Source organism: Strix aluco, chromosome 5, assembly GCF_031877795.1.
Source record: "Strix aluco isolate bStrAlu1 chromosome 5, bStrAlu1.hap1, whole genome shotgun sequence".
In the NCBI taxonomy this organism is placed as follows: Eukaryota; Metazoa; Chordata; class Aves; order Strigiformes; family Strigidae; genus Strix; species Strix aluco.
In genome coordinates this window covers 8,028,582-8,053,612 of record NC_133935.1, presented here as the reverse complement: position 1 = coordinate 8,053,612, position 25,031 = coordinate 8,028,582, and the positions used below count along the sequence as shown (strand labels likewise).

General features: G+C 46.7%; 1 protein-coding gene across 6 annotated transcripts in view; it reads left to right on the top strand.

The window, feature by feature from the left end:
- Positions 1–10,939: 10,939 nt before the first annotated feature.
- RIMKLB (ribosomal modification protein rimK like family member B) overlaps positions 10,940–25,031 on the top strand; it is a 46,939-nt gene continuing 32,847 nt past the window's right edge. For 2 of the 6 annotated variants that reach the window (XM_074825769.1, XM_074825765.1), the window contains exons 1-3: positions 11,944–12,150; positions 13,137–13,649; positions 19,890–20,110. In XM_074825769.1, coding sequence (XP_074681870.1) covers positions 19,936–20,110 — 175 coding nt within the window. In that variant the 5' untranslated portion in view covers positions 11,944–12,150; positions 13,137–13,649; positions 19,890–19,935. Of the gene's footprint in view, positions 10,962–11,943; positions 12,151–12,537; positions 13,650–19,889; positions 20,111–25,031 lie in introns of those variants that run through there. The other 4 variants (XM_074825767.1, XM_074825768.1, XM_074825766.1 and 1 more) reach the window with 4 other exon arrangements.

Genomic DNA, 25,031 nt, shown 5'->3' with positions numbered 1-25,031 from the left:
AAGGAAAAGCACTCTTCCCTCTTAAAAAGTCAGGTTATCAGTGCTACAGTATGGTGTGAAGGAGAACTGTGCCTCCATAAATAGCATGGGTGACTCATAAAGGAAACACTTCCATACCTATATTTCCTTAAGCTGTGCTGACCCCAGGGCCTGTAGGTGCTTAGCTAAGACCAGAAGCAGTGACAGTGATTCAGCAAAAAGTTATCTTCTTTCCAAGTTGGTACTGATGCCATTATGTTACCAGGGATGTTATAGCGATGGTGGAGTGGTATTTTGGACGAGACACAAAATCAGCCTCCCTGGAAATTAAAATCTCCTGCTGCATTTCACCCCAGAGATTACTGCATCTCAGTAGACAGGTAAGTGACCCTGGGGCATACTATTTTTAAAGCTCTTGGAGAGGCATTTAAATGCCTGCTGATTTCTTTCCCTCTCTCTCTTTGTCTCCCTGGCCTTCACATATCCTCACGGTAACTGGGCATTAAGTTACATCTGAGTGATAAGAAATTAATGAACTGCTGTGAGATGTTTGAATGTATCATGTCAATAATGCAGCACTACTGGTCACGTGAGCTGGGGCTGAAATTAGTTTTCTTGGGACCCACACTGCTGATGGGCTCCATTAATATCTGAGGTCTGACACTATCTTGCAGTTGTTCCACTGGTGTTGCTGAGGTCATCAGTGGGAAGGGACATAAGATCAAGGCCCGATCCATCTATCCCCAGTTTTGGGCAGTTCACATCTGACTTTGTATCCAACCCATTGTAGAAGTGTGAACACTGCAAAGTACAGAATCATAGAATCACAGAATCATTCAGGTTGGAAAAGACCCTTGGGATCATCGAGTCCAACCATCAGCCCTACTCTACAAAGTTCTCCCCTACACCACATCCCCCAACAGCTCATCTAAATGACCCTTAAACACATCCAGGGATGGTGACTCCACCCCCTCCCTGGGCAGCCTATTCCACTCTCTGACCACTCTTTCTGTGAAAAATTTTTCCCTAATGTCCAGTGTGAACCTCCCCTGTTGGAGTTTAAAGCCATTCCCTCTTGTTCTGTCACTAATCACCTGTGAGAAGAGACCAGCACCAACCTCCCTACAATGTCCTTTCAGGTAGGTGTAGAGAGTGATGAGGTCTCCCCTCAGCCTTCTCCTCCTCACACTAAACAGTCCCAGCTCCTTCAATCGCTCCTCACAGGATTTATTCTCCAGGCCCTTCCCCAGCTTCGTTGCCCTCCTCTGCCCTCGCTCCAGCACCTCAAGATCTCTCTCGTATTGAGGTGCCCAAAAGTGGACACAATACTCCAGGTGTGGCCTCACCAGTGCAGAGTGCAGGGGGACTATCACCTCCCTACACGATCCACCTCTTTTTGACTCATGGTCATGCTTTCTGTTTTCCATCTACAAGAATAAGGAAATCTTCACCCCTTTATTTCCAAATCAACAAGCCAGTGCTTAGGGGGCAGGCAGTCTTGCAGTCACAGAATACCCTAAGGGAGTCCATGAAACTCTAATTAATATGTGCTCAGCCTCTTCAAATCAGTTCAACATTTGTGAAGAATTGAGCATGAAAAGAGGCAGTCGGTGAGCTCTTTGCTCTTTGGTTGGTGAGTTGGACATGTGCTTCAGGCTTCTCAAGGCCAAGAAGGCTACAGTGAGAAGTTGTCAGGACCTTCCTTCTGCAGACCTCTCTTTCTGCAGTTCTTACTATCACAAAGATCCTTCCTTTCTGGTCCTTTGTACTGTCTCAGGGCTGATTCTTCCTGGCTGTTTCACATGTCCCTCAGCACTCCCTGTTCTCCAAGCAGCTGAGCTCAAATACCGCTTCTCTCAGGGCACTTTTCCCAAGACCATTCTCTCAGGGAGACAGGTAACACTTTAAGCTTAACAAACGTATAAATGCCTCCTGTAAGCACAGTTATGTGTGTCCATATAGACTTTGGACCACATAGAAACACCAGCTTTAATTCAGCTGGTACAAGTTTTCCATTCGGACAAAGCTGCAGTCATGAGTTAAATGCCAGTAAAGACATGACGGATTCCTCCTCCCTTTCTCCTGTCTCTTCTGGACATCACAAACCCTGGACCAAAGTCAGCAGGATTAATCCTCCCGCCGCAGCGCAGTGATCGTGCACCGGAGCAGTAACCAGAGCTGGCTAAAGAAGTCACTGCTAGGAAGCAGATGGGTGTCTTACACCTACGCAGAGAGGATCACCAGAGCTGGTCTGGTGGAGATCAAGTCACAGCTGAGCTTTCCAGACAACACAGCACCTGTCTCACTTGAGGTCCAGCCTTTTGTACCATGTTATTGTCTTCTAGTGGTTCTCCGAGGTGGAACAGATTTTGGTAGTTTTGCCTACCCTAACAGTCCAAAACCAGGAGTGGTGGCCCCCCAGGCCTCCCCCCAAGCAGATCAGCTTCAAAAGTGACACCCTGAAGAGGCTACCCTGACATTCAACATCGCAGTGCTGAGGTCTACATGCTCGCAGGTCCTCACACAACCTCGTGAGTCCAGTAGTAAGGCTATGGAGAGTACTGGATATTACAAGGTGTGATGAAATTGGGACAGCTCGCAGTGCCTGAATTGGACATGCCCTTTCAGTTAAAAGTGGCATCAGAGGAAGGTAGGTGTACAGGTGCATGCATAGAGAGGATGCTTCATGTGCACATAGACTGGGAGCAGGAACAGCAATTTAAAATATTTATATCATATCATATGTTATAGGATACCCTGTAAGCTTTTAAAGATATTCAGGGAAGGGGGCAAAAGTGGCAACTTTAAAAGTGATTTGCTTTAAATTCTGTAACATTTAGGAAAAAAATCTGTTATCAAGGCCTTTTTTTAAACTGGCCACACCCAAAATCTGCAAACTGTTGAAGTCATTCTCAGTGTCAGCATTGACAGCACTTACCCTGCTTCTGAAAGGGTGTAAGAAGGGAGAACACCAATTGCACTGAGTAGAAGAAATGTAAATGATGCTACACGTTAGCAAACAAATTGATAAGAGTTTATATTGTGGGGAAAATTAGGAAGCACCAACTTACAGGTTTTTATCCCTCCATTTCCTGTACCTTCACAGGGACTGTAAAGGCTGACTTACCTTTTAAACAGTTTTTATTCTACAGTTGACATTAGAGGAATTTGAACAAAGATGTTGGGCATTACTGCAACTGCATTGATATAAATCGCTGTCTCTCCTGTAGGTACAGCTGACTTCAGCCAGTTCACTTGAATTTTCTTCTGACCTTCCCCATGTATAGTCACTATTCTGACTCGATGGCAGACTGAAGCCAAGGCACACGATGTTAATGAAAATCTGTCCTAATGTGATATGTATACACGTAAAGGGCCTGCGCTGATTCAGCTCACCTCAGTTTTAAAGAGGTGAAAACAGCACCAAATGTAGATCCGTTCTGCATCAGCATAAACCACCTTTACAAGATGCCTGTAAAAGAGCAACACTGGTAGCTGAAAAACCTAATTTGATACTATCCTAATCGTTTCTTGCCTCTGTCCATCAATGCAGCTGCCCTGATATGTATCTTTTTATGAAAAAAGACTTCAACTATTCACCCGTTATTTCCTCATTCGTAATTGTTCTTAGAATAAAAACACGCTGGAATTTCATTTGCATGCAGCTGTATAGAATATTTGCATTCAAATCAAAGCACGCTGGGTTTGCTTGTTCAAATATCTAGATTTTATTTCATCGTATCAACATAGCCTCTTTAGCAAGGCTCCTTTGGCTATTTGTTGTGTCCTCCTTGAGTTCTCTTGCCATGCCTGCCATCTTGGGTTTCTCTCTGATTTAATTCTTGGGTTTTTTTGCTATGTTTTCTTTTTCCTGCATCTAATCTTTTTTCCTCCTCCTCTTTATTTCTGTATTTCTTCCTCTATTTCTCTCCTCTTCTGTATATCTGTCTTTTTCTTTCTTGTCTTTCTTTCTCCCCCCTCCCCCCAGTGCTCTTTCTCCCGGTTTCTCCCTCTGCACAAGCTTTTCTGACTCCGGCTTTCTCTCTGTCTCCCTGGTTTCCTTTCAGTCACCTTCACTGGAATGTTGGCAGAAACATTTTTTTTTTCTTCTTTGAAAACAAAGAGACTAAATAAGTAAATGAATAAATAAAATAGCTGGGAGCAGACGGGAGCTTTCAATTCCAGAAGGCTCTGTATTCTGCGAGCTCCTCTCACTTCTTAGCAAGGGAGGAGAGAGTTGCGGTCCCTGCCCACCCCCGGGAGCCGGGCTGTCCCCTCCCCTGGCGTGAGGCCCTTGGCTGGGAGTGATGGATTGCACTGCAGTGAGGGCTGGGAGCACTGCGGGAGCGGCGGGGGAGGGCTGGGGAAGGGCGGGCAGGGAGGGAGGAGACGCGCTGCCAGCGTCAGGACAGGAAGGATGTCGTGGGGCTGATGAGAAGGGCGGGGGGGGAGTGGGAAATGGGGACGGGGAGGGCGCGCGTTTGGGCAGACTGCGCCGTCCCGAGGGGAGTGGGGAGCCCAGGGCTCGGGGAGGTGGGCAGCGGGCAGCGGGGGAGGCAGGCAGGGCAAGGGGAAACCAGCAGTGAAAGGGAGGAGGGGGAGAAAGTCAAGCGCGAGAAAGTAATGCTTAGGTTGTGCAGCCGCGACAAAAGACCGCAACTCCGGCCATCTGAATTTCGTTGGAGCTGTAAGAGAGGAGGCGACGTCGGCGATGTAGAAACGCTCCAAAGGTCAAACGAGGCGTGCTGCAAAGCTATGGAAGGGCGCTCTCCCCGCAGGCCGGAGGGTGACGGCAGCGGGTGTGACCTCTGGGCAGTGGCGGGGCACGGCCGCGCCACGGAACCTGATGGGCAGGGCCACCATGTCGGCAGCGCCGGGCTGCTGCAGCGCCACTGCTCACGGGGGCTGGCAGGGGGGTGCGTCCTTGTGCCCGGGCACTGGGAGGAATGCAGATGACCCCCCCCCCCCCCCCGCACCAGCTACAAGTGCTGAAACATCACTTGTCATTGTTGCCTTTCATGCTGCTTTTTTTTCTTTTAAATATATATTTCTCCATCTGTTCCTTAACCATTGCCCAGATTTTTCTCCCATTTCTCAGTTTCCATCCAGCCTCCTTCCTCCATTATTAACATCTTTTCTCTCGGTCCAACTTCCAGCAGTATCTTCCACCCTCCCTCTCCCCTTTTGCGGACCTCCTCCTGCCCACCCCCGATGGCCACACGCCATGCCACGGACAGCGCTCCGCACGCCCGGGCCCCAGGACGGGCAGGGCAGAGCAGGCAGGGCGGGTGCAGGGGGGGATGTGGGGCGGGTGTGCCGGCAGCCATGCTGCCATCAGCCTGCAGGAGGCTGTCCCGCCCCTGCAACTTCTCACAGAGACACCCCCCCGCCATCCAGCACGGCCCCTCTCCCTCACCCCCCCCCCGGCTATCGCTCCCCCCCCCCCATCGCGCTGCACCAGCTGCAGTTTCCAGCTACACTGACCTAGTTCTGCCCTGCAAGGCACCCCCACCCCCTCCTCCCTCAGCACCTGGCCCGCGGCAGGAGGGGAGGGGAGGGGTCCCCTGGCACCGCGGGGAGCCCCCTGAGCACGGCTCCCGAAATGCCGCCGCATCCTGCGGGGTGGGGGGAGACCCGAGCTGGGGGTGCAGGTGCCCACCCCTTAATCTCCTCCGTGGGTTCCAGGCAGGCAAGCAGGCGCTGGGTGTGTGTACCCACACTTGCTAGTGGCAGAGTTCGATGGAGAAACCGCTTCCCACGAATGAGAGAAGTCTTAAAAAAACAAGATTCCCCTCAACACCGTCGCAACAGCTCTGGGCACAGAATTGCCGGACACAGGAGGAAAACACCAACCCGACTGCGAGAAACTCGGGGACATTTAACCTGCCGTCTGCAGCTCTCCAGCTCGCAGGGCAGATGTTTATCAATCTTAATGCAGCAAAGTGCCGGCGAGGTTTAGCCACCCTGTGGTTGCATCAGATCCTTCCCAACAGGCACTGAAATCCTAAGTCATCATCACTGCAACAGCATTCATCAAAGGACAATGGAGAAACGGACAGAAAAGGGCAGAACAGGAGTCAAAAAGAGGGAAAGGAACAGGAAACAAAAGCAGGCAGAAAAGAGAATGGAACTTTCTCAAGATGGTAAAGGAAAAATGTAGTGAGAAAAACAGCTGGAGAAGGGGCCAGGCAAATGGAAAGGTGAGGGAGAAGGGAGAGAAAGAAGCGTTTTCCTTCCAAATTACTGTTTCCATCAAAAAGCACATTTTTCCTTTTGTCCAGCTCGTCAGCACTGTTCCATTTTCCCGCAGCGTTAACTACAACTTAGCCGGGAGAAATGCACTCTTGTCCCCTGGAGCTGGAAGCTGCTGGTTATATACCAGCCTTTGAAGCCTACCAGCTGCTGTTCAGCCATCCCTTTGTTTCTGTTTGTAACTCTGCCCGCCTGAGCTTCTTTGTGTCTCTCAGCTCTCAAACTGTGCCCGGAATAAGGATAGCAGAAGCCTCTGACCTTCTCCAGAGTTACCTATTCAATGAGATGCCTGCTCTCCTCCCTTATGTCCCCAAACGGTTGCTGTCTGGCAGGAAAAGCCCCACTGCCCCTTCCTTCTGGCAGGATTGTGCCATCAGCCTTTGCAGTCCTCATTTCAAGCGCTGGCAACGAGGGGGTTCCCACTCCTCCCATTCCACCACCTGCACAGACCTCTCTTATTTTATTTAGTCCCCGTATTTACACCAAAAGAATTATTTTCTGCCCTAGCAGTCGGCTTGCTCCCTTCCCACCGCCCGGCACAGCAAACAGGACAGTCGTGCCCTCCTCCTGCCAGTACCTTCGGCACGGCCCGCACCCCCTCAGCGGGGCCGCACCCCCACAGGGGGATCGCACCCCCACAGCGGGGCCGCACCCCCCTCAGCGGGGCCGCACCCCCCTCAGCGGGATCGCACCCCCTCAGCGGGGACGCACCCCCCTCAGCGGGGACGCTCTCCGCCCCAGGGCGGGGCGCAGGCCCCCTGGCACCGAGCTAAACCAGCAGCAGCACCCCCACCAGCTCCTCTCCCCCCGCCCCGGGCAGAGCCACCGGTGCCTCAGGGGACGCCGCCAACTGCCGCCGCCGGTTCCATCCGGCTGCCGCTGGGCGCGAGCGGCCGCAGGCAGGGCCTCGCGCCACTGCCTCGCCCCCGCCCCGCCCCGCCGCGCCCCCCGCCAGCCCGCGCACGCTGCCCGCAGCGCCCCCCGCCCGCGTGCCGCCGAGGCCGCGCATGCGCACACGCCCTCTGCCCCCGCCGCCCCGGCTGCGGGGCTGGCGTTGCCCGCGCTGCACGTGCGGGTGGGCCGCGGGGCGAGGCCGGGGCTGCGGCCTCCCGCACCGCCCCCCCCCCCCCCCCCCCAGCCTCCCTGCTCTCACCCTCTGCTGTCCCTCGGTCTGTCCGTGCCGGCGGCCGGCCGCTCTCCGCCGTTGGGGACAGAGGAGCCGCTCGCCGACTGGTGCCAGAGCTGTGTGTGGGGAGTGGGGTGGTGCCATGCATGGGGAGCCCTGGCGTGGGGGGCAGCCATGGATGGGGCTCATTTGGGAGGCAGCAGGGGGGTCGGTGCGACGCACCCGCATTCCGGAGAGGGGACGTGTGGTGGCCAGTCCGTGATGGCCGCCGAGAGGTGAGGCCGGAGAAGCTGGCTGGTGAGATGGGAGACGAGCCTGGTGCTGGGCCGAAATACTTTTGGGGTTGAGTCAGCGAAACCTGGAACCTGCTGCAGACCCCTGTAGCTGGGAGTCCTTTGTGTTGGCTGTAATCTCTCCATTTTCTGCTGTCTTACGGTAGTTTGCTCAGAACAGGAATTAGTCTAAGAGTCATCACCAATGAGAAACTGAGGTGGTATGAAATTAAAGATGATTTTGCACCATTTTGCATAGTCCTCATTTTACATAGTGTGAAACAAGAATGATACGGCCATTTTCTCATTGAAACACAATCCAGAAATTGTTTCCCTCCACAGGACCATCTGTGTTCATATGTGAACCCAAGCATTCATGTGTGAACACAGGCATTTACCTTGCCTTGTATTTTTTTATTTATTACTCAGTCATCCAAGTAGGAAGCACAAACATCACTATGAGACTTAGCTGACCAAATGAGTAGCTACTGCAGACACAGGCAAATTGGGATAAATAATTACGCTTAGCAACATTTGCAGACTGGACTTTCCACCGTCTTTCCAACACAAGCTCATACACCCAACCAGACACAGTATATGAAACTTTCTGATGTGAATAACGGAATAATGTCCCGCAGACTTTGGCTTCAGGACTAAACGGCTGGTTTGCATTTTTAGTGAACTCAGCGACAAAAGATGTTTCATGGAATCAACCGTGAAATCAGATTTTGCATACATTAAGGCTTTGGACCAGTCCTTACATTATGCATTTCAGAGTGCATGGGAAAAATCTCAAAAGAAAGGTGCCAGGAATGTTTAGTGTTCAGAGGCATCCATTCTTTGCTGACACTACAATTATATTTCTTTCCTAAAGTATGAAACTTAGTACTCTGGACCATTGAAACTGAGGACACTTGCCAATATTCTTCCTCTATCAAATAGTGAGAATTTTGTTCTGAGAAAAGGTTTATAGGTGACAGGAGAGACCTCACCTTCACTGGCAAAAAAGAATGGAAAGAAAAAAGAGGAAAAAAAAAGTCTTGCCTAATTCTAGGGAAGTATAACATCTACATCCAACGCAGCTGCGGTGACAACGCTTTTAAGAAGAACTCAAAAGCTTCTGCAGCGGCGGGCACGTCCTGAGTGAGCACATCCTGAGCAATAAATCGACGCTTTCTCCTGCTCCACCTTTCTAAGAAATAGCAAAAGACTCATGACTCTCTCCAAACTGACCTAAGTTTCTAGATGATGGGAAATTGTTCTAGAGATACAGGTTATCCAACCTGCTCTTTCAAGTTGCTCTCACTTGAATATTCAAAGTTTGTTTGTGTCGAAATGCAACATACTACAACTCTGGCAGCTCAACAAACAGTGATGAAAGGGATGCAAGGCTACGTTTTGAATGCGAGAGAGCTAGGAAGGCAAATGGTAGTTGGTGGAATAAATTGTTGCTGATAAACATAAGACCCAGCTGAAATATCCCAACCGGTTTGAGATACAGATCAGATGTCTTACTGTCACTGTGCCGAGTGTCTTTCACGTACTTGTAGAATAACCTCCTCTCAGATGTCTTATAGCCAAACACATATACATCGCTCAATTTCCCAGCTGTGCAGTCCTCTCTTTTCCACAAACCACTAACCATGCTGGGGAAGAAGAGGCACCTGCCTTACAGCTTGTCTGCTTATGGGAATAGAAAAGAAAAAAAATCTGCTATTATTATATTACTGTTGTTATAGCTATATAAATCCTGATGTGAACATTTTCTCTCCTTTTTCCTTTATACTATCTTAAAAATAGCATACGTGAATCCAGAAGAATTCTTACTCTGAAACACGTGTGCACGCTAGATGATGTGCAGTGCTTGCACCCATCTTCAGCAGAGCAGTGGTACCACAGGAGCTTTCTGTTAGTAAATTCCCTGTGTAAACAAACCCATGCACCTCACACCCTGAAATTACAGCTTTCAGAAGTGTGAGCTTGATGCACGTGGGAGCTCTATTCCAGAAGGCTTAGAATGTAGTAATTCTGTCAAAGAAGGTATTATTTTGTTACTGTCTAAGTAACAAAAATACCGTCCAGCATTTTGGTGTTATTTATTTATTTATTTGTCCACCCTTCTAGGACTTGCCTACGATTACCTCCTGCTCTCAAATTGTACTTTCCGTTGGCATTTAAGCAAGTGATAGTGTATTTTACCCCGTTGTACAGAGTCGGGCAGATGGGAACCTGGAATCCAGAAGCGGGAGCTGGCTTGCGGCCATGAGAAGCCAGAAGTCTTGGCGAGCAACCCAAGCAGAGAGGAGAGCATCAGATGATGTCTGGGTAAACGAGAATCTTGGCCGCTGACATCATCTGTGAGGTAGCCTTGCCTCGTACTCATGAGGCAAATAGTTGTCAGGAGAGCTGTCTGAATCACACCTGAGGTTTGGGGGGTAGGACCCGGGTGTTTGCAGAAGCGAATGAACAAACGTACATACCCTTGAATAAAGTCAGTCTGAGAAACGCTCAGATATTTGCATCGTATTTTAACTATTGGCTATAATTTTGCAGGAGGTAGAGCATATGATATGGTACATCATACTGCAGTATGAATGAACAAACATTGCAGCAGGTTTTAGGGCGTTCTGTCTTGTCATATGTAGGTTACCACTGTGGAAATCAGTCCCATTGTGTCAGCGAAATAGCAGGGGTGCTGTGTGAAAGGTTTGGGTGGCACACCTTTATCCTGCAACCACCGGTTTGAGAGCCTGTCTGAAACACTTCTGGGTGTGCCGTGTGTAGATGAACTGCACGTGGGAGGTAAGGGGTATGTGAAGCATCTGTCCTTCATGCAGGAGAATGAAGATGGTTAGGATGGAACCGCCAGATGCTTCGGAGGCAGAAGCAAGCAGGTTGGATGGTTATGTTTGTGACAGAACGGGTGTTTGGGGGTATCAGACATGACCACGAGGGTATGTCCCCTGGAACAGTCACGTTGTTCCCCGGGCGCAGATGGTGTATCTAGATGTCACAATGGTTGGTGAAGCTCATGCTGGAATATACAGTTGATACAATGTAGTGAATGAAAAGGGTGTGGTACGAAGGAGACAGAGCAGCTCTGCCACAGAAACCCATACACCGGGTGTGTTGGTTAACACGCACGGTGCGTCACATTCGTTCGTTGCCAACAGTTATTATTCTGGAGAAATGATGGCAGCGAGGGATCCAGCATGCTGGGGACATCAGGCACGTGATGCTGTATGGCAGGCGGCGCATGAGACACGTCACACTTCTATGTGTCACAGAAGGGCGAAGCTTCTGGCCTTGCGTGCCACGTACCAACAGCAGCAGTGAGTACGACAGGCGCCCTGTGTTTGGCCGAACCCCCTGACGGCGTGGATGGTGGCTACCTGTGCTGTGCTGTAGCTGGTCACCTGTGGCAGTGGGACGGGCTCTGCACCCGCCAGCACGAAAGTGGAAAGTGGGGCGCAGGCCCCTGCAGAGCCCGGCAGGGCCGCAGGAGCAGCCGGGTGGGCATGCCAGGGCCCTGCTGCCGCCACGCTCGCAGCCACCTCGGGTCTGAGGCCGGGGTCAGGCCGGGGTCGCCCCGATGGGGTGGGGGGCCTGGACCCGACCCCTCCCTGGGGCAGGCAGAGGAGGGCGGGAGCGCGCAGGGGGTCTCGGCCTTTAGGGGCGGCCTGTAGGGTGCGGGTGGTGCCACGGCCTGGCGCGGGGGACCGGGCAGCGCTGCGCTTCGGTTCAATTCGATTTGATTCGATTCCGTTCGGTTCGGTTCTATTCGGTTCGATTCGGTTCGGTTTGGTTTGGTTCGGTTCGGTTCGGTTCGGCCGCCTTCGCGCCCCGGGGCGGCGGCGCGCGGGGTGCCAGGCGCCGTTACCGCCGCCGCGTCAGTCAGGCGGCGGGAGCGAGCACGGGAGGCGGCGGCGGGGGGCGGGGGTCTCGGTGCAGGGAACAGCCGGCCTCCTCGCTCAGCCGCGGGGAGGAGGACACCGAGGAGGAGGAGGAGGAGGCGGCGGTGGCGGCGGACGGGGCTGAGCGGAGCGTCGTGTCGTGTCGTGTCGTGTCGCGTCGCCCGCTCCCCTTTAGGACCGCGCCGCCGGCGGGGAGGAAGGGGCGAGTCTCCCCGGAGCTTTCATCGCCCCGCGGCTTCCCTTCCTAGGCCCGGTGCCGGAGGGGCGGGGAGGGGGCTCTGTGTGTCTGTGTGTGTGTGTGTGTGTGTGTGTGTGGGGGCGCCGTCGGGGCGCGCGCGGACCCCCGCGGGTCCCCTCAGGCTCGGCGGTGCCCGGGGGCGGGTGAGATGTCGGGCTGAGCGGGTGCGAGCCCGGGGGTGGGGTCCGCCGTGCCCAGGGAGGAGGAGGAGGAGGAGGAGGAGGGTGGAAGGAGGAGAGGCGGGGGGTTGGGACCGTCCCCTCAGCCGTCCCGCCCCGCCGCCGCGCTGCGCCCATGGTGATTGTGCGTCCCCGAGCTGCCGGCGCCTTCCCGCCGCGCCCGCGCGGGCCGGCCAGCCGGGGCGCCCAGGTGGGTGGCGGCCGCGGCCGCTCGGTGGCGGGGGTGTGTGTGTGGGGGGACGGGGGGACGGGGGAGGCTCCGCGCCGCTTCTGCCGGGCGGCGGTCGCCTCGCACCGGCGGGTTCCGCGGCCGGGTCGCGCTCCCGTTGCCTCCCGCCTTGCTTGCGCGGCGCCGGCGTGGTCACAGGCGTTCGTGGGTGCAGGCAGCCGCTGAGAAACGGGGCGGGGGGGGGGAACCGCTCCCGTGCGCGTGTGTGTGAAAAATCTGCGCTTGTGGGGGGCAGTTTCTCACGTGATGTAGGGGGGTGTGTGCCTGCCGTTGAGTCTTCCACAAGGAAATCTTTCAATTAGGTTTCTCCTCTTTTGTTTTCTGATGTTTAAAGAGCTAATTGGTGACTTCACTGCCTGGGCTCTACCAGGGGCTCCGTTTTCAAAGTGTTTTAACTCCATCATCTAAGCAGGCACCCTCTAGACATGTTATTTTGGGGCTTTTTTGGTCACCGTTTATAAACGGCTGTTTATTTTCTGTGGCAGAGTGGGGTCTAATGCATAGCGATATATACCTCTGACCTGAAACATACTTTTCTTCAGTCTCCTCATCTGAATTCTAAATGTTATTCCGGGGGAGGGGTTTAAAGACTCGCACAAATAAATAGGAATAGTTTTTGTAGGTTTTAAAACTCAGTTTCTTCCTATGTTCACGTGTAGATACAGATTTAGCTTTCATTTGGATGCACATTGTTCGTTAAAGGAACAAACTGGTTAATCTGTTTGGGTTTTTTTTTTTACCCCTTAAAATGGGTTTCAGTGGTAGTAGATTCCTGTAAATTATTTAAGGTTGCACATTTCCCCTAACGGTGTTTACCCCTTTTTTTTCTTTTGACTTTACTTACTGTCTTGCACAGTTCCTTTTCTTCTGTTGGGATTTAGTTTATTAGATACCTTTATATGTTTGTTTATGGCTAATAGGGATGTTTCTCCTTTTTTTCTCCCTAGGTGTTGGTGACTTCAGAGTCATTTAGGGGTTTAGTTCTGAGGAAGTAGAGACACGAGGATTGAGCCTATTTTACATAGAAAGCTACAGCTCTTCACCAGTACTCTTTTTCCTCCTTCCCATCCCTCCTCCCCCGTAGGGGAGGACAATTTGGGAATTATTTTAACAGTCATTTACTCCCCCTTTCCCCCCTCAGAAATCTACCTTGGTCCCTGAGGCATCCGCTAGACATTGCCCGTTATAGGACCAGGAGAACGTTATCCTCACCATCATCCCTTGCTTGCTTTGGGAGCTTCAGTAGTACCCTTCCCTCCTTTGGAGCGCAGAGCATAGAGGCATCCAGAAGACTTCCTTGCCACCCTTTTTGGTTAGTAGAGAATCCAGGAAAAGGGGTACCTAGCGAGACACGTGACCTCGTTAAGGGAGCCAGAACTGAAGCAGCACTTGGCAAGCTGAAGGAAGCACCCATCTTTGGTGTCTTTTTCGTCTTCCACTCCTTCCTCCCCAAATTTCTGGTAAGTCCCTCCAGCCCATTCATTCATTCATCCAGTGCATGTTTCCCTTCCCCCACGCCAGGCGCTGGGAGAGGCACGCACGGAGACAGTGGGGTGGGGGAAGGGAGGAGGGAAAACTGGCTGTGTACACACGGATGGGGGGGAGAGGGGGGTGTGGGACCACGCTGCGGGGGGACCTGGGCAGAGGTGCAAGGACCTCTCTTCAGAAAAGCGGCTGCTGTGGGAGGAAAGGGGTGTTCTGTTTGCACGGGCGTGCGTGCACACACAGGCTGGGGGTGAAAAAGCCTGTTGTAGGGAAAAAAAGACGAAGGCCAAAGTGGAAAGATAGCTGCTGCTGACCAGTATGGGGCTGGTGTTGCAGGGAGGGCAGAGAATGGATTGTTCACTGGAGATCGGGAACTGGGGTGTGTGAATGAGGAATGTTACCACCTACTTGCAAGCCTGAAAACAGCGGAGGAAAGACGGGGGAGGGGGGGGCGGTGTGGATGTCAGCCTTTTAGAGGCAATTGTGCCTGGAAGGATTGCTGCTAGCGTCTTTAACATCACTCAGTGCAAAGGTGGGGACCGACAGTTGAAAGCCATCGCAGGGAGTGCACTTGCCCGTCTGCGGGGGTGGGGGGTTGTACTGGGAATGAATGGGAACGATTAATGTATTCCCATATCCTTTGAGTGTTGCAGTCTACAAATCTCACAGGCAGAAGGAGGTGAATACCGTGAGAGGCTTTCAGAGAGGTGTGCTTGGGGTTCACCTGCCTGCAGTGACTTTAAATTCTGTGATGCATGTGTAGAGGGCGGATGATAATGCAGCAGCACTGGACAGATTGCGCTGCAGCTGCTCAATATATCATATAAAATGCATTTAAAGAAATATTTTAATTTTTCAGATTCTTCAATTTTTAAAAATGTGTTCTTTCCAAAGATTCTCAAACAGTTACGTGACAGTCGTAGGAAAACTAGTCTCTGGTAGGTAAGAGAGGAATTTTTCTTGAGGTTGTCCTTAAGCATCACCATGAAGCAGCAGTGTCAGGAATGAGTTGGTTTACCTTGGATTTATTTTTTCTAAAGCAATTTTAACAAGTGGTTCAAGATGTCAGTTTTTATCTCTGTATATATCGCCATGGGTTATATTAATCATCCATACATATTTCCTTAAGATTTTCTTTAGATGAGCATCATTCTGGTATCTTTGTGTGGAAAAAAATTATTTGTGCTTTATACTTGAAACAGCTGTGAACTGTTTTCAGACCCACTCTCCCTGTGATACAGAAAGATGTATTTCTGGGCTGTTCCAAATAGTGCTCTCTTCTCATTCAGATGAGACAGAGACTTGCATGACAGCATATGATGGATCATATGCCAGGTCATAACGCTGGATGACCCTTCGTTAGCTGTTTAACCGGTCTGCTACCTAAGATTGACTTTCTAATTCAGATCTGCCTGGAGGTATCGCCAGCAGGAGATAACTTATGAGCATCCGCCAACTGTTCTTAGGTCTTCAGTGTCTTGAGGTGTGTCCTCCAAAATAGCATTCTAGAAACTGCTGTAATGGTAGAGACAATTGGTTTGCTGGAAGTGTGTAGTCAGTTTCAAGCCTTAGCTAATTTACGATAAAAAGGAAAGCAAAATACCGTTTCCAACGTGAATAACAAACATTGTTCTGGAAACAAGAATTAAGGGATATGCATTAATGATAAATGTGAAGGTGCACTGTTACTCACACTGAGGTGAGTGCTTGGAGCTATATTTTTCCTAGTTTTCCATTTCCCATGGCAGTCATGGCTGCCAGTCTCCTTGCTCTTTCCTGCTCACTTCTGTGAGATTTTTATTATTATCTAACCTGTAGGGATTAAACATGTCTAGAGGTATGCTAAAAGTACAATTAGGTTTTACCTCTCTGTTAACTGCTGAAATCTGTGGAGTTGTGTTAGCTGCTGTAACTGAGGCCGAGTCTGAGCCAAGGTCTAAAAAAGAGCTGATTCTGGGAGGGGCTGATGGTAATAATTGTCCATTAACTTGTTTCCCAGATCACACTACAGTCAGTGGGAGTGTGCTACAACATCAGATCACAAGTCGAGCAGCTGAGATAGCTAGATCCCATTGATTCCTAATGCTACAAATCATCTGGGATTCCACTTGTCATTCCCATAGGGAAGAAACAACCTAGTCTTTGTAATTTACAAAGACATTAAGTAGTTGCTTTCTGAATAGAAGGTATATGGAATGATCTTCTTGCGTACTAGATAGCTTTTATGTTACACATTTATCAATAATACGTAAATGAATTAGTATCTCGTAATAGCTGGTTTCTTGTTTCAGCTTAGGGAAAAATACATCACGATGAAAAAAAAAAAGAGACTAGTCTGTTTTTCTCCTGTTTTTGGGTGTTCAAGACAGGACAAGGAGTAAGTGGACGATGGAGACGTGGAGGCAGGTCTTTAAGGCTCTCTCTGTGAAGAGAAGAGCCCTTCAGGGGAGAAAGAGTGGTCTTCAGAGAAGGTTTCCTGATCTCTCTAGACAGATGATTTGATTGGCTGAATTCCCTGTTACGTTAATAAAACATATTCGCATATGATGTAAAGCAGAAAAGTAGCCCAGTGAATGCTTTTGTCAGAAGAGCTACTGAAGGTGTATTGCAGATTCAAGGAATGCAGGAGGAAATACCGTTGCATGTGATGGGGAGGAAGCTGCCATGTGAATGCCAGAATAAAGCCTAGCTTAAGCAGTACAGGGATGCCACAGCTCAAAGTTGAGGTGAACGTTCCGTTCCCTCTATAAATTGCTAAGGATCTGTTCCACACAGCGTCTTTCTGAAGCAGATGCAGCAGTGTCTGCTTGGCTGGTGTGACACGGTTTGATTTTTATCATAGAACTTTGATGCCACCCTCTTACCTCTCCCAGTCTGTTTTATGCAGTCAAGTTTATGATGGTTTTTTCCTTTTCATTTCATAAATCTGTTAAATAGTTATTGAAAGATTGTACTTACATTGACCACGGTAGCTTTGAGTGAAAACTGCATTTCAGCTGGTCATCTTGAAGACATTTAAACATCTGCTTTTTCCCTTATATATATACTATACTTATTTCGCAATAGATGCTCTCGTGGATTAGGAAGTATTCCATGCACACCCAGCATTGTCTTTTAGATTGAAATGGGTGGAGTTGGTTTTCAGGGAATACTTCTAGAAATTGTATCCAACTTGAGAGTTTAAGGCTCTTGTGCATCTGACTGCAAGGCAAGCTTTCCTCCTACAGACCATTTTCTTGAGGATGTGGGAGGGATTGTTAAGATGTTTGGGTTAATGGGGTAAATTGCAGGTTTTGTGTTCTGTGAGACTTCTTACACAATCAAAATAGAGATTATAAGGAGAGGCTGAAACTGATAAGTAGATTCTGTTTTTAGGAGCAGAATGTTAGTGTGAAAAGGATATTTCTCCACCTGGAAAAAAAATGTGGTATTGGCTTGGAGGTCAAGGAACTGAGTTAGGATTACTAGTTTTTGCCTCTGCTGCTGGCTTGTAGCTTGATCTAAAGTGAGTTTCTTAATTTTTACCTCCAGACTTGAGGTTGTTACCTGCCTGCCTCGTGATGAGATGTGAGCCTATGTATATATATTTATAAAACTTTAAGGATTTAGAGGAAATGAAACACAGTATTAATACCCATACGCAAGGCATTCTGATATGCCGGCTAGTTTAATGTGCTAATTGAGATATCTGGATGGCTCTTCTTGGTGGTGCTGTAGCTCCTTTCAAAAATAGAAGAAAGATGGAGGAAAGAAAAGGATATATACCTTTTTTTCTTTCTTCTTCAACCCTTTGCTGATTTTAAGAAAGAAAGTGCTGAAATGGCAGTTGGGGAGAGATGATGGCACAGCCTCTGCAGATTTAAGGGGTTGGAGGTGGGGCCATGTAGAAAAGAGATTTGAGAAGAATGGGAGCAGATCCCTCTTGGCAAAGAAATCAAGGGTTAGTAGCAAGCAAAAATGGGGAGAAGGCTGCCGGAGAGAAAATACTCGTTTCTTTGTACCAGTGTTAGAACCAGTACTGAGGGGGGGAAACCCAAACCCCAAAAAAAAGAAAACGAGAAAAACCCCACCAAAATACCCAAACAGGATGAAAATTAATGGCTGCTTTTTTTTTTTTTTTTTTTTGATTAGTGTATTGTTTAATGTACTCGATGTTCCATAGGTGTTTTTTAAAATGAGATAGGCTCGCTTTTTGGTAGAGCTGCTTTTCACAAGAGAGGCGGTAGGTGGGGCTGTTTGGTCTCCCCAGACATTTGTGCAAATAGAAATAAAGGTAAATGGACAAGAAAAGCTTTCTGAACTGTGCTGAAGCAGTGCCATTTCTGAAAAATATAGCTTGTCCCAATTCTTAGCTGAGGAGGTTGTCCCAGGAAGTTTTCTGTAAACTATCATGTAGATAAATCCATTTCTGAGAGAGCCAAAAGTGGGTCAGGATCTGACAGTTGTCAGCCATTGCAAGCCCAAGCCTCATCTTGCCCTTTTCACTTTCAGCTGCTCTGAAGAAAAAAGAGCTTCTTTGAGGCATCAAAAGATATTCTTTACAACCTCCCATACCCATTCTCCTGCAGGGAGCAAACACTCTTTTACCTGCTTTACCTTGAGCATCTTGACTGCTCTCAAGGGCTGGTCTGCATCTGTGATTGCCTTTCCCTGGCTTTTGCTTTCTTTCAGTCTGTTAGTATGAAGGAATTTAATCCTTGGCTTTATTGTTGCTCTTCATTTGCCAAAGCAACGGGGGGAAAAAAAGTCAGTGTCTTTGCTTGTCATTATGGTTCTCAGTACTAGGAATAAAAATGGCCACTTAAAGTTTTATCTTCTTGTTAAGAAAAAGCTGTACTAGTAGAAAAAACCTTGTTTTTTAATTAAAAAAAAAATCAGCTTTTTCTTATGCTTGTTCAATCCGTTTGTCCCAAAACCTACTGCAGAAACTAAAATTCTTTGTAATATTAAATGAAAGCAGTTGTATACATATGGCCTTTCTGCATTTACATTTTCTGCTGACACCAGGTCGTGTCATTAGGACTACCAGGCAAAAGTCCTGTTTCTATCCCAGAGTTCAATTCTGTTTGAAGCTCATGTAAGCTATATTGGTGAAAACAACGGTTTCTACCTCTTTATTTTAATAAGAAAGTTTAAAATGTGTCACAGAAAACAGCTCTGTTTTTCTCCAGAATTCTTTTTCCCTACACCATGCTGCTGCTTGTTTTTCTTGAGTGTAAATGAGTAGTGCCTTAACGTACCTGTAATTGTTTCACAGCTTTTAAAATATTTTAGTATATAGTCAAAAATAGTCCCAAGTCCTCTGTATTCAAAGCAAATGGAGCAGTACCTTGCTGTTATGACTTCTAAACATTGAAATTCTTTGTTTTGAAACATTTTTTCTGGTTTTGGTGCTCAATTCATTAGTGTTGTTTATGTGTAAAAGTGATTTTTTTTTCTTTTTCTAAATGTGGTGCAAGAAAGGGCTAGCACTGAGATTCAAACCTTGGTTTTGCTTTAGGTTGTATGTACTAGTGTTTGGTATTCTTAACCTTTTGTGACTGTTTCTCGTTCCATTGGTTTTTCCATTAATATGTTCTTGATAATACTAAATATATTTCACAGTAGGTGTGAAGTATTTGTAAGAGCAAATCAGTCTTGAAATACTTATGTGAAAAGTTCTGTTTTAATGGATTTCTTGCTTTCTTCTGGACTGCTTTTTTAACATAAAGAATTTGGGGCACACTGTTGTGTTCTATATATGGTGGAAAGGGATGCATCAAGTCTGTCACCAGTGTTTTAGCAGTACCTATGAGAGGGTCTGAGTTATTTCCGATTGTAAGGAATTATCTCAATCATGATGTTGAAATTCTGGCCTGCAGGGATGGCCGTGCAAAATGTTTTCAGTCCTCAGCATGCCTCTTAAGTACTGTCAAGAAAGAGGGATGCTACTGCCATTACCAGTAGTTATGTCAAGTGTGTACTTCTTGTGAATGAAACTAGGATGAGGACCAAGACCTGATTTTTCACATTTACATTCCATTGAATGTAAATGGATTTATTTCTGTTGTTGTTACTTCTGTTGCAGATTAGGCGTAGACATTTTTTTCCCACTTGGAAGTTGCACTCCATTGGAAAGGACTGACTTGTGCAAAGGGAGTAGACTTGGTACGGTGGGGAACATGAAGATAGGAGCCTATGTACTCTAACAGAGTCTCATCTTCTCCACCATCTAGAAGTTCCATTGAAAGGAAACCTTGAAGGTTGCGAGACAAGCCCAAGATGTGCAGTTCAGTTGCTCCCAGGCTGTGGTTCTTAACAGACCGTCGCATCAGAGAAGATTACCCCCAGCAGGAGATCCTGAGAGCACTGAAGGCCAAGTGCTGTGAAGAGGAGCTAGATTTCCGGGCCTTGGTGATGGATGAAGTGGTGCTGACCATTGAGGATGGAAACCTTGGTGAGAATGAGCTAAGCCTGGGAATGTGCTGAAAGGGTACTTGGAAAAAGATTGTAAAATGGAGCATCTGTACTCTTAAATAATGAATTCTATGTGTGCCAGACAACCATACATCATCTAAATAATGTAGATGTAACATGATAACACATTCTTTAACAATTATATTTGATTATCACGATAAATACTAACTTTGCTAATTCGTATTAGAACTATCTTTGCCTTCCCTGTAGAACAGAAAGGCGGGTGTAAAGACTATAGGACCTCTGAATTAAGAAATTAGAGTTTAATTTTTGCATAGGTACTTGAAGTTTATGGGTCATATTTAAGAGTTTCAGGGGGACATTTTTCTTCTGTTTGTGTTCTGACTCCAAGATAGCCAACACATTTTAAGTAAACTGAAAGGAATTTTCAGGAATTTGGACCATACAAATTGTCATGGAGCTAGAGGTAATAATGTGACATAACTAAAGCATGTTGCTGTATGGATATGTAGTTATGTATATGCCAAAAAAGAACGGGACTGAAAAGCAAAGTATGTGTGTCAGAATAACTTGAACTATTACTACAACTTGCAGTGTTTTAAACTAAACTGTAAGATTTTTGTTCTGTTCTCCTATTAGCTTTTTTTTTTCTGTGGCAATTAAAAAGGAAAAGCAGGATGTTAAGGTGTGTTAGAAATGTTAAGTAAAAGTATTCTGTAGATAGTAAGCTTGTATTATAGGAAGAATGTTAATACCACCAATGTCAAGCTGTGTAACACTATTATAATTTTTTTTTCAACTTTTTAATTTGAATTTCCTAAAGGAAGGAGTCTGCAGTGTTGTTTTGTACCTTTACCTCTTCTGTTTCTCTTCCCCATATATCAGTCAAAAAAAAAAATCACTGGATATCCAGGGAAGAATTAAATTTCTGAAAGTTGTTTTAGAATATTTCTGTGTGAGAAGAGAATATAAAAGTATCCTCAGCCCCGAAGAAGAGGCTGCCATGTGATCTTATACCTTGTTCCTTATGGGGGAATCTCTATAGGAGGGAAATCTGAAAACTGACTCTGGGGAAGAACTTTGGTCAGAATTTGTACCTTACTGTAGCATAAATCAAGCACAAAACAAATGCATGGGAAAACAGAATTTTTGATTCTGCTTTTACTAAACTTTTATTTACATATTTTTGTCTTTATTCTGAGGTGTCTATGATTTTTATTAGAGAAATTCTGTAGGATGTCTTCAAATCACGGCAACTTGTCAGAAAGTCTGAACATCTTACTGCTCTGACCATGCTGTCCTTCGGACAGCGTGTTCTGCAAAGGCAGCCGTCCTGGACTGCGGCTGCAGCCTCTAAGATGCATAATTGGCCCTTCAGCATTTCAGCATTGTTTTTATTTCTTGGTGATGTTTTCTTCTTTCCTGTCTTCTGCCTGTTTTTAGGGAGTTAAATATGGCAAGCATGAATTGTGGCCTTTCTGCTCTCTTCCATTTAATGTCTCCTAATGCTGCATCTGTCGCAAGAAGAAAAGATAAAGTATGCAAGTTGGAAAACTAATACTGAGGAATGTGTGGGAGAAGAATGAGAAAAATTAAGGAAATGACTAGAAAGAATGCAAAAAAAAAGAAATAATTTTCATACAAAGTGTTCATTCAAAACTATGTAAATAACTGACCTTTTGAAAAGGAGTGAAGTAAAAATGCTGAAAGATTGCAGATAGACATTTCCTTATAAATAATCTGGACTGGCTAATTGTGATTTTTTTTTATTTTATTTTTTTTTTTCCTTTTGGAGGGGGGTGTGTGTGTGAGTTCTCTTACATCAAACAACTCTTTCTCTTGGAGAAAGATGCAAAATCTTCCCTCTTAATTTTCCAGTTTTCTTTTTCCTAGTGGTTTCCCCTATTTTGATACAGATTTCTGGTGGAGGACACAAGCAAAAGTTTTGTTCCATTTTTTTTGTTAAAGTCCTCAGTTGGCCTAGGAAAAGGTGTCCTGGAACAAAATCCAGGAGGTAATGCATTCTGTACCCTTTCTGTTACCTACTGTTGTGTGAGGGGTCCAGGTTGAGCAAAATTTTGTATAACATAGAGGAGTTGATGAAGAGAATGTGGATAATAACCTGCTTTTGCTTCCAGTTCTCCTGTTACTTGTGTTGAAAGCTTAGCAATACAGGGCTCAAACTGTGACGGTAATACATGGTATCAGAGGAAGTAATAGTTAGGTTTTCACATACTCACACTTGTGATTAGACCTTTTTTGTCTCCTTTAAAGCCTAGACAGTTTCGTAAGTAAATGGTTAAAAGAATGTTAACTTTACAAAGACAAGTTGGAAATTACAGGGTGCTATTTAAAACTTCATATCACCTACAGAAATGCCACATATATAATCAGTGATGCTTAACTTTGCTGACTGTGAGGAGCATGGCTGAAGACTTCCGAGACCAAAAATTAGGCATAAGATGTTAAAAAAGCTTGAAATTAATTTACCTCACAGAGGTAGAGTGGAAAAGACACTTTTAAACTTAGGAAAGTGGAGCAGAACAATGGGACATGGGCCCATTTTCGATTTTGGTACTTCCACCAATTATGTGGTGTGTACCTGGACAGTAGAGCACATTGAAAATATCACTGGAGCCCAGAGCAGATGTGGAAAACTTCTGTGATGCTGAGACTCTTACAAAATCTGTGCATGTCAGAGAATATTAAGATTTGCTGCATACCTGACATGGCCAAAGGGAGAGGGAGAGGTAGGGTTGTTGCACTCCGTGGACTCAGCAGTAGTGACTCTTAGGGGCATTACTCTGCTGTACTGCAGGGCTGGATGGGAAACGTGACTGGATTCCCAGGCAAGCCAACAGTGTGGCCCCAGCAGTTCCCTCTGGTGACTTTTCTTCTGCAGCTGGAACTTGAGATGACCCAGCATCCCAAGCACCCCTCCCCGCCCTAGCATTACTGGCCACATGATAAACTACATGCAGCTCAAGATCCACATTAGGTGCCTCAACGCAGTGTGAGTCCAAAAATGATTGTAAATGCAAGTTAAGAGATGTAGAATGAAAGCTTTTCCTTTAAGTTTAGAAGGAAACTCTTAACCCGATTTGTGTTTAAACTGTTTTGGAAGTTGTTTAAGTTCAACACATAGTTTTTGAAAATAAGTATGGTTTATGCCTTACTTAAATAAGTGCCTGCTTACCCGAGCCGTGCATTCCTGTTTCCTTTGCACGTTGGCAGTAGTACTCTGTAGATCTCTAAGGCAAAAGCTGAGTTAAAATAGGTGGAAAAGTCCAACTGCATAGATCAGGGAATATTTTTGAGCTTCTTTGGTGGGCTGAAATGGTTACTGAATCAGACATGCACAACATTGGTGCTCAGGAATGGACAGAAATGCATGTATGGAAAAAAGCGGAGGGTAATATTGCAGCTGTTCTGATTTAAACTGGCTCAGGCTATGGTGTGACTGTAGCCTAAGTTTCTTAAGAGCTAAATTCTTGGAGCTAAACCAGTCTAGTGTGATCTACTGTGGAATGGAGCAGCCGTGTTCCTCTTGTCCCTTTCCAGCCTTGCTGTTGCTGCTTGCCTTGTACAAGGACTTCATGTCTCTCTTGGCTTGCTATCACACTAATCTAATTCAAAAAAAGGTTAACCAAATTCTCTGCTTGTATGCAGGATCTGGCATTTGTGTGAGTTGAGTTGGCTAATCCAGTGGAACACTAACTCCACCCAAATAATTAACGATTTTCTGTTGGAGTAGCGTTCTGCATCAACCCACTTTGTGGTCACACATTTGCCAGCTCTGGTACAGGAGAGCAGGGGAGAATGAGGTTGCTCTTTTAGGGTATGTCTCCTATTTATGTTGATTTAGTTGTAGCTTCAAGGCATATTTTAAAACAGGAATTCTCTTATGGTTGGGATGCTTGATAGTGTCAGCTTTAGGATTTTTTTGTGTGGCTGTTTCTTTGAAGAATCTGGTATTTACTGCTGTAAGGAAAGCACTGGGTTATGAAATGAAATGGCTAGTTGCCTAATTTAGTTTGGCAAGTCCTATATTCATTTGAAATATATAGCAGGTAATTTAACAAAACTCTGCATGATGTTTTCAGATGCACATCTGAAGTCTTAAACAGTGAGTCCTGTTAAAACATGTAATTTTAAACTATTTATCTAAGTTTGCTAGTGCAGTGATATAATGGGCTTGGGGAATTTGAAACCAGACAAATGAAAGCTTGTGAGCAGGAGTGTGGGGGGTGGGATGTGGGTATAGGTGGAGGAAGCATAAGCATGGTATGAGACCTAGTGGACAGAAGGCAAAAGGTAATTCATTGGTTGTCTCCTCTTTCTAAACAGAGCACTCCTTTTCTTCTCACCCATGTCTAGGACTTGGCAGTAACCATCCCCACAGACTACACACCAGACCTGTAGGGAAACACAGTTCAAAAACTGCTTGTTGGTGAAGAATACGCTAGGGAAATTTTGATCCTTCCTTTGTTAAAGTTATATGCAAGATTATCTTCATTCAAATTCTTTGCTACCAAAATAGCAGAAGTTGGAGAACACTGAGCCAGCAACTTAGCAATTCCTTTACTGTAGGTTTTTGGAATCTCTGTGTTTTCTGATACTGTCCTGTGAAGAAAAATAGTTGCTTTCATGAACCTTCAACTACTAGAGATGCTGCAGTGAGTGGAATTGGAGTGTCCTAAAGCATAAAACAAAGGTGAACTTTTCCCAAGACTTTCTTGACTTTTCCTTTGGGAATGTAAAAGCCAGTGATCAGCCTAGGTAAGGGATAAAAAGGACATAATAGTAATCTGTTTTAAACAACAATATTTTGCGCATGGTCAGCTGTTTTTTCTTAAGTTGGATGACCTGTAGGAACCTATCTCTTCATTTGTTCTGCAGAGGAAGTATTTAGAAGATAGATTCTTTTAACTTGTTAAAGA